General features: G+C 37.4%; 1 protein-coding gene across 1 annotated transcript; it reads left to right on the forward strand.

Moving 5' to 3' along the window:
* The first annotated feature begins 1108 nt into the window (after positions 1-1108).
* Positions 1109-8768, forward strand: LOC136776680 (uncharacterized). Its single transcript, XM_066732412.1, has 10 exons — positions 1109-1623; positions 1691-1763; positions 5958-6012; positions 6450-6582; positions 6797-6927; positions 7090-7199; positions 7311-7456; positions 7532-7730; positions 7802-7918; positions 8350-8768. The coding sequence occupies exons 3-10, from the start codon at positions 5962-5964 to the stop codon at positions 8465-8467; spliced, it is 1005 nt and encodes a 334-aa protein (XP_066588509.1). The 5' UTR covers positions 1109-1623; positions 1691-1763; positions 5958-5961; the 3' UTR covers positions 8468-8768.
* The last annotated feature ends 12 nt before the right edge of the window (positions 8769-8780 follow it).

Below are 8780 nucleotides of genomic sequence, written 5' to 3' on the forward strand. Positions count from 1 at the left end.
TAGTGCTCTATCTCGTGTCCCCTCTCCCTCTTTTTCTCTTTGACTGGAAACCCCTATCCCCTCTTCTCTTGTACTCCCCCTTTCCTCCCCCCCCCTCCCACTTCACGCTGAACCATCCGGGAACGGCAAACCCCGGAATGGGATCACCGACGCGAGATCCCGACGATTCCCGAACTCTCACGAAACTTGCCCGCCAATATCGCCCCACTTTTCAAATCTCTCTCTTTCTCTCTTCAAAGCTATTTATATACAGGGTGTTGTATGAATATTCGCAACGTTTCCTTCGCGAGAAGAAGCTTCTCTTTAAAGAATATCCTTGCTTAAGTATAATTTTCTCAGAAATGGATAATTTTTTATTTATCAGAGTTTTGTATTTTTTTATTTATCATCGCTGAACTAGTTGATTCGACACTAAATCTTTTATCACCCCGCTCGTCCCTCGCCCATCCTCTGGACTCAAAATTGACTTATCAGTTTCTTTCGATCTTTTATCTATATCGCCTTTTCCCTTATCGCAACTTTGCTGATAAGAAAAAATGTAGTTTCAGCAACCAACTATGCTTTCGTTGCTCTTTGAGATGCGCGAATTTGGTATGCTTTCACTTTCGTCGATCACACGAATTGCGTGAAAAAATCGCCGAGTATCCACGGTATGCACGACACGCGATGCCAACGTATTTTAAACGCGGTTGAGACTGTTTGTTGTGTAAGGAAAATACCGAAAGTTTCAATCGGTTAACCCCCCACCCAGCTTTACCCTCTTGCATTTCCTTTCCTCAACTTTCTTTTCAAAAAGCGTGCATTTCTCTTTGTTACAGCCCAAGTGCAAAATATTCTTTTACACTTTGACCTCTGCAAGTACGTTGACATTGACCTCTGACACGATACAATAAATTTAACAAATAGGCAGATACTTTTCATTTTTATAGATGCAACACTAAAAATAATGAATTTAATTTAACTTTGACCTTAGCAAGGGCGTTGACCTTGACCTCTGAAATGATATAAGACATTTAACAAATAGACAGAGACCTTTCACTTTTATACATAGATGCAATACTAAAAATGATGAATTCAATTTAACTTTGACCTGTGCAAGGACGTTGACCTTGACCTCTGACACCACAGAAGAGTTAAATTAGAAAAATAATGTCAATTAAATGGTAAGGTTGAAGAAAATTGGTATTTGGGTGAAAATTCGAAGAGAGATCGGTGAAGGGACTCAGGGGAAGGGGGGTGGTGTCTGTGACATTTCCGGTGGGGATTTTACGGATGAGTTTTTTGGTGGTTACTGTGCGAGTAGTCGTGTTTTTCGGCTGGAGCGCGCAGCACGCTGCGCATATTATTCATTCGCGCGAACGCATTCAAGTCCTCGCCGGTTCGCCAGGTGCTTCGCTACCTCTGCCACCTCAGTCTTCGCTCTACACTCCTACAGTGACCTCTCCACAGACCGACACCCTCTTGAACCTTCTCTCACCCTACAACCCTAGTTGATCTCCCCAGTAAACTCTCCTTATTATCCTTAATTAAAATATTTAATTACCCCACCACCCCCTATTTTTTTTTCTTTCCAATTCTTCAACTTCTCGTATCTTCAAAGATTATTTCATTGACTTCAGTCAGGTAACTAAAACAAAATTCAAGTGGTAACAAGAAGCAGGATAAATTTCATATTGCATTTGTTTGGAAGGTTGAACGTTCCCATTGCGTTTTCACCTACTTAATCAACGGGATCATTTGAGACTCCGATCACGCGTAGGCTGGTAAGTTAAACGTTTCGTATTGCGGCACCGGTATACTTTTACATTTACACCATTCATATATCCAAATGCTGCAGCTACTGATAATTTTTTTTTCCACCCTCGTGTAACGAATCTTGTTTAATAATTGCTAATATATTGATAATATAATAAATGCATAATTTTTTGTTAAATGAAAAATTCTTGAAATTTAATTGTAAAAACGCGGAAGTTAAGTTTTTATACCAATCCCAGTGTTGACGGTTCGTTCGAGCCAAGCTAAGATGTTGACACGAGCGTCAAATACTTGAACGAATTACTTGAGAATCCACTTTTCATTTCTTATTATTTAAACTCTTCGAAGTATGACCTTGGGTTATATTAGAAAAAGCATTTTTGCTTTTCACACTTTCTCTCTCTATAAATTCTTGAAAAAAGTAATAGATTTCTTGTTATCAGTAAGGACCAGGTTCTCCATAATGGCGTCGTGATAAAATCACTGTGCGTTTATTCAGACGTTCCGGAAACTTTGCGGAATACTAGAACGAATTACTTGAGAATCCACTTTTCATTTTTTATTATTTAAACTCTTCGAATTATTAACTTTGGTTATATTAGAAAGAGTGCTTTTGCTTTTTCTTCTCTCTATAAATTCTTGGAAAAAAGGATGGATTTCTTTTTATCACTAAAGAACCAGGTTCTCCATAATGGCGTCGTGATAAATTCGCTATACGTTAATTTAGACGTTCAAGAAACCTTTGGTAGCACTCAATTGATAAGTTTCCAGTTAGGTATGAACTATTGAGTATTCACGATACCTTCGTGGTTTAATACCAAAGCCCATTGTAATCGAGTACAACTGTACGTTCAATGAATATTCAAAGAATGTACTGGAAGAAAGTCATGGTCTGTGAAAAATCAACGAATGCTTTTTTTCCAAGAGGTTTCCTTGTCAGGAATTAATCGAACAATTGGAATAATCTTGTTAAATTAAATCAGATAAATCCTTCCTAAGTTTTCCAGCAAAATTTTTTAATACTTGGAGAATTTATCGTAGGAGGAGGATAATGAGAATTATATATACTTGGCAAGGCTAATGTTATAAAGCAGATTTCCTCGAGGTAAAATTTATACTTTTTTAACCCAGCACAGAAAGCTGCTGGAGTCTTGAAATAACATGTAAAAGGGTTTGCAGGAGAATTTGTTAGGGTATCCTGGATGAGGGAAGCCATGAATAAGTTTGAAAAAGAAACTTGGCACGATGTGATACCGGTAGACCATAATTCGCGAGACTCGCTGAGTGGACCAACGTTTCCCCATTGAAATTATTATCTTTGGCTCGTTAAAGTGTCAGTGATTTATATATACGAGTTGAACTTGAAACTCCCAAGCTGTTTCGCTAATATTTCAAATTCTTCTCTGCAACGACAGATAAGGACCAAAAACGAGGAAGCCATTTATATATAAGCCTTCGAATCTCTCATCCACTCTAAAAAGCTCTTTTCTTTGTGAAATTTCAGTTCTACTTCAATGATTTGATCTCTTCGTAAGAAGAAAAAACATAACAACTTCAAAACTCGTAACCAAAATTAAATACACAATTTTTGTCGAGTGAATTAGAGAAAGCATATCGACCTTGGGATACAAAAATTGGAATGTTTTTTTAAGATCCAATCTACACCTTAACTTTTGAAGGGGCTTTAAGAAAATGCCAAGGAGGCTTTGAGATCGTCTGACGTTTTCATGACACTTCCTGACAAGTTTCATCCGAATTCACTAAAGCTAAGCTGAACGGGTTCTAATGTGGACACGTGGCATGATTTGCTAATACCCAGCGTGGAATATATTAAAACTTTGCTTGCTGCTGCTCAATTGCTCTCACAGTTTAGGCTTAAACGCCATGTAAATACGGTTAAAATATGTATATATATGTTACTATATTATCCGATTACTTAAGAACCTTATTATGTATATATGAATGAGTTGAGATACGAGAATTTAAAGTACGAAGTTTCGTTTATAGATAGAATTACGTATTAAAAAATATTTATATAACAAATAATCTGATTGCTAAGCTGAAAAATCAATGTAAGATCTTCGTGGGATTTTTTGGCAAAATTTCAAGACTCGAGGTCAATGACCCTTATGGGGTATGAAAGAAAAAGAGAGAGGATGCACTACAGCCCTCGTCATACCAGGATCATTTTTGATACAATAAAACGAAGGGGATCCAGCGAATATTTTCCTGGAGTCTCTGGAATTCCGTAAACAGATTCTATTTCTAAAAAGGGCCCGGAACGTGGTCGTAAATTGTCATAAAAGTGGTGTAGATTCGATATTTGGGGGGAAGCCTCCAAACTGCCTTGGAAAAAGTCAAGCAAAAACAGGAATGAGAACCGGACGGGCTGGCAAAATCCGACAGGTTAAACGCGACTCGACCATATCCAAGCTTTCGAGCTTACGTTATACGACAGAGTCCTCCTCGTTCCAGCGACACAAATCCCTCTTGAAAGATTCTTATCTCACTGACTGAGTCCCCCTCCCCCTCTCTTTCAATGTAAACTCCGTCTTGATTCACAAAAATCTCCACGTACTGCTGTATACAGTATCATTTGTTTAATTAAGAAAAAATTGTATGTTTTTTTTGTTCTTGATTAATTAACATTTTTATTAAGAAACCATTTTCAAAATGATACAAGCTTCTTCTAGTAACGAACCAATTGAGGTGGAAAGTACACCAGGAATAAATCCACCGTGTTATCTCGTATAATTCGTTACTTTCGCCGATACGTAAGAACCTTTACGACCCCTATCGTCGATATTATTATTATTATTCGTTCACACGTTGCCTAAAAATTTATTCTTTCGATAAAGGATCATTAGCTGGGCTTCAGGATCCTTTCATCCGTTTATCTCAGCTATTATTGCAGCATTCCAGCAGAAAAATTTCACGTCCCTTCGTGTAATTTATTTCTTCATCAAAAGTCGCACTGATTCCTCCTACTCTTCATTTCTTCTTCAAGTATTTTCTTTGTAATTTCAATAGCTCCTGATGATGCTCAGTTCTCTTGATCAATTTTCTACTATTTACACTTTACAGTAATTATGGACTTAACACACAAAAAGAACACGTGGATATACGTGAAAAAACAACCAAATAAAAACAAAAAAATGGAAAAGATTAAAAAACTAAAAATTACCAAGAGAGAGAGAGAGAGAGAGAGAGAGAGAGAGAGAGAGAGAGAGAGAGTAAAAATAAATACAAATGAATTGTAATAAAAAAACTTGATTTTTGTTTATCCACCAGCATGGAATTTTGTATACATAGAATCAGAGAAATGAAAGGAGATGCTCTGTTTTGCATTTTACAGCGCGCAGAGGTATAAAACTTAGGCATTGTTGAAAGAGAAGACGTGGCTCGATTTACGTATTGGCGAGTTGCTCAGGTATTTTTTATTGTCGCAACCAATCCGATTGGCACAATGTGCCTAGGTTTGCGCAACGATCGTCTGTTACAGTGGACAATCAAGGCCACGTGATATATTTCGAACGAGCTGTGTCCTATCTATGATCGGTCGCACGAAAATTGAATAAACATGCAAATCAATTTTTTTCTTATTCCCTCTCGATTGGCCTGGATCGATCAGATATGTTCCAAAGGAACATGCGACCCCCCCCCCCCCAACCCAACCCCTCATGGTTTCCGGGTGTCGAAGCTACTACATCGACCTTTACAAATTTTCTCAGAATTACACGAATCATCGGAGTCACACTAATTCTCTTGTAGCTTCCGTGTTGACCTCGTTAAAAGAAATGTCCAGGCAGAAGCAAGTCTTGTGCGGGACTCCCAGTGATGCGAGGATAAATGTGCGCCTTTAATGGATTTTTGTTTATCGCGCGGATAACCTGATTATTCTCGCCACGTTAAAACGCTTATAAATAATGGTAATGCATGGGTTTTTGGGTCAGGATGACGCGCGTATATCTTTCGCGTGAATTTTGAAACCCTGTTAAAAGGATTAAGTAGATAGCGATGTTTGCGTCGGGCGGGAATAAATCCAGGATCGATGATTTTCGTGCTTGATTAATCGAAGAACGGAAGATTTCAGTCGATCAATTTTTCACCATCGTCCTCATCAAAATTCCATCTCCATTAAATCCTCTATTAATGGGATGATTATGTGAATTTTGTTTCGCAGTTTTCTGTTCTTTTTCCAGAGCCATGATCACCAGGCAACGGTACCGAGGAATATTGCTCTACATTTTGCTGCAGGTAATTTTTTAATTATTATTTCTGCAGGTTCCTTTGTTATCGACGAAAAATTATGTTTTTATTGTTATTGGTTTTATCTCGAGTGTCACCCCCCTCCCTCCGCTTCTTGAATTATTCTTCGCACGATTAATCCACGTGGAGGAAAGGAGGATTGTTTTTCAAAGCGAATCATATTTACTCGGTCGAAATATTTAACGATCGTGCACTCTCGTTTTTGGCACTGGCGAAACGAAAGTTTACGAGTATGCGATAATTGGCCATTATTTTCGTGAAACGCGATAGAATTGGCCGGACCAACCGTGAACTTTTTCCCCTCACGCTTTCAACGAGACCTTGTTCTTTTTTTTTGCTTTTCCTCCATGAATTACGAGACGAGTTTTTTCCTCGACTTTCAACGATGCTCATTAATTATTATTCCGACCGGTGTGTTATCAAAGGTACTCAATGGATTTTACGTAAAGAGTCACGGACGTTTGATGGACCCCCCGGCAAGAAACAGCATGTGGAGATTCGGCTTTCCGAATCCAGTTGACTATAACGACAACGAACTCTTCTGTGGAGGCTACGCGGGTTCGTATTGCCAAATTTCAAACGAAATTTGCATCACTCGATGGATAATTAATAACTGTGATTTTATAAAAAAAATAAAAAATGATTTTGTTTATCAGAAAGAATATTTTTGTCGAATGTGGTAAAAATTTTGAAATGATGGCTCGATCTATCGATTTAAATACTTGTCAGTATCGTGACGTCGTGATAGGGAAATTTTCTAGTGTTCTTCTAGTTCAATGGGTGCAGAACGAGGGTCGTTGTGGAATTTGCGGGGACGCCTATCATACGAAGCCTCCGAGACCTCACGAAGCAGGCGGGGAATACGCAAAAGGAACAATAGTCAGACACTATACAGTGGGCCAGGTAAAAAATTGTTACCAAACATGCTTAATTAAATGATCGCAAACGATCATAGAATATTTACTAAATATGCAATGTTTTATCAATTTTTTCATAAATAGTCTATGAAGTTTTGCACTTGCTATAAGACAAATAACAAATTCATTCTTGACGAATAACATTTAGGAAATCGACGTGGAAATTGAACTAACTGCGAATCATCTGGGTCGTTTCGAGATGTACCTGTGTCCTAATAACAATCCAGCTACGGAGGCTTCTCAGGAATGCTTCGACAGGTTTGCCAAAAGGATTTTGTATTTTACAATAAAAACACAAATTTAAAAGTAAAATATTGAATATAAAGTTTATTGGTATACATATATATTTGAGAATAAAAATTCTTTCAGGTATCCACTATATTTGGCTGGTACCAGGGACGTGGCTTTTCAAATTCCTGATGAGACAGAGAAGAAGGCCATCTTCCGGTACCAAGTGACGCTTCCGGCTTATGTCACTTGCTCCCAGTGCGTCGTGCAATGGAATTACTATACAGGTTTGAATATAAAAAATCGTTAGTTGCATGTTGAAAAATTGAATCTATTATACAGGGGAGGATTTTTTTGTTCAGGAAATATGTGGGGTACCTGTGAAAATGGAACGGAAGCTGTAGGTTGTGGTAGACCAGAAACCTTCAGGAACTGCGCTGACGTCAGCATCGTGACTAGTACAGCTGGATTTCCGCCATTCTACGTCCAGCAGGACAACCCATTCCTGCTGTATTACAGAGATGTCAGCTCCCCGAATAATATTTTTCCATTGGTCGTCAGGTTGGTCGACTCATCCTCGCAGCATTCTTCAGCTTTACCATTCATATCTTTCATTTCGATTTTTATTTCAGGTCACAGGTTTGTCTCGCTACGTCGCTTTATCGAAGAATACCTGGAATGGACGAGTGGTGCCAGACCAACTGCCTTCGTTACCCACCAAATTGTCCAGAAAATGTTTGCCAGTGCCCGTAGGATTTATCATATTAATTTGTTTGAATGATATAGCATATAGAGTGGTATAAGAGTACACACTTTTGGAATTTTTGGTCGGAACATAATAATGAAATGATAAAAATTTGGATAGAAAATTTAAATGTCGCTTCCCCGAGTATTTATCTAACGAAATAAATTTAGGAATTGATATGCCATTAAAAAAGTGAATTTTAATCAAGTAAAAGTATCGTTTGTGTATTTTGTATACGATACTTGTGTTAATATTGTGATTTTTATTATATTTTATATATTTGCTTTCGTTGATGTTTTAATTATTAATTAATTTTTCTGAATATAGTATATCCTTTTGTTGATTACTCAAAGCATGTACTCTTATACCAGTGTATTCTGTAATTGTAATATACTGATTAGCTCAGATTTAAGAGTATGATTTATATTTTTGCAGGGAAGTTTGCGATGCAGTGGGAGAATTAGAAGGCAAGGAAGGTGCTAGTGTTTATTGCCAGGACAAGTGTCTAGTTTACCCATCGAATTGTCCTACCCACAGATGTCGTTGTTATTAAGAAAAGGACACTCGAAAAAAAAAATACATAGTAAATAGAGAAAAAGTCTCCACGTAAAAAACACGTGCTATTCACAAGTCTAGATTGATGAGAAAATGGAGCAAAGAAAATTGAAGATAATTAATAACAAATATTATTTTTGTATGGAAGTTAGAAAATAGAGAAACGAACGAGTCAAAGGAAAATATCCATGACACGATAATTATTATCACTTAAGAAACATTATTTTTGTAATAAGAAATGCTCATACCTATACTAATACTCTCAGTATTGAAACATGGTAAACTATTGTTATAAGTTTAGATTTTAAGTG

The sequence above is a fragment of the Prorops nasuta genome, unplaced genomic scaffold (genome assembly GCF_024137725.1).
Source record: "Prorops nasuta isolate Cenicafe-Biocafe unplaced genomic scaffold, Cenicafe_Pnas_1.2 PNAS00010, whole genome shotgun sequence".
Taxonomy (NCBI): Eukaryota; Metazoa; Arthropoda; class Insecta; order Hymenoptera; family Bethylidae; genus Prorops; species Prorops nasuta.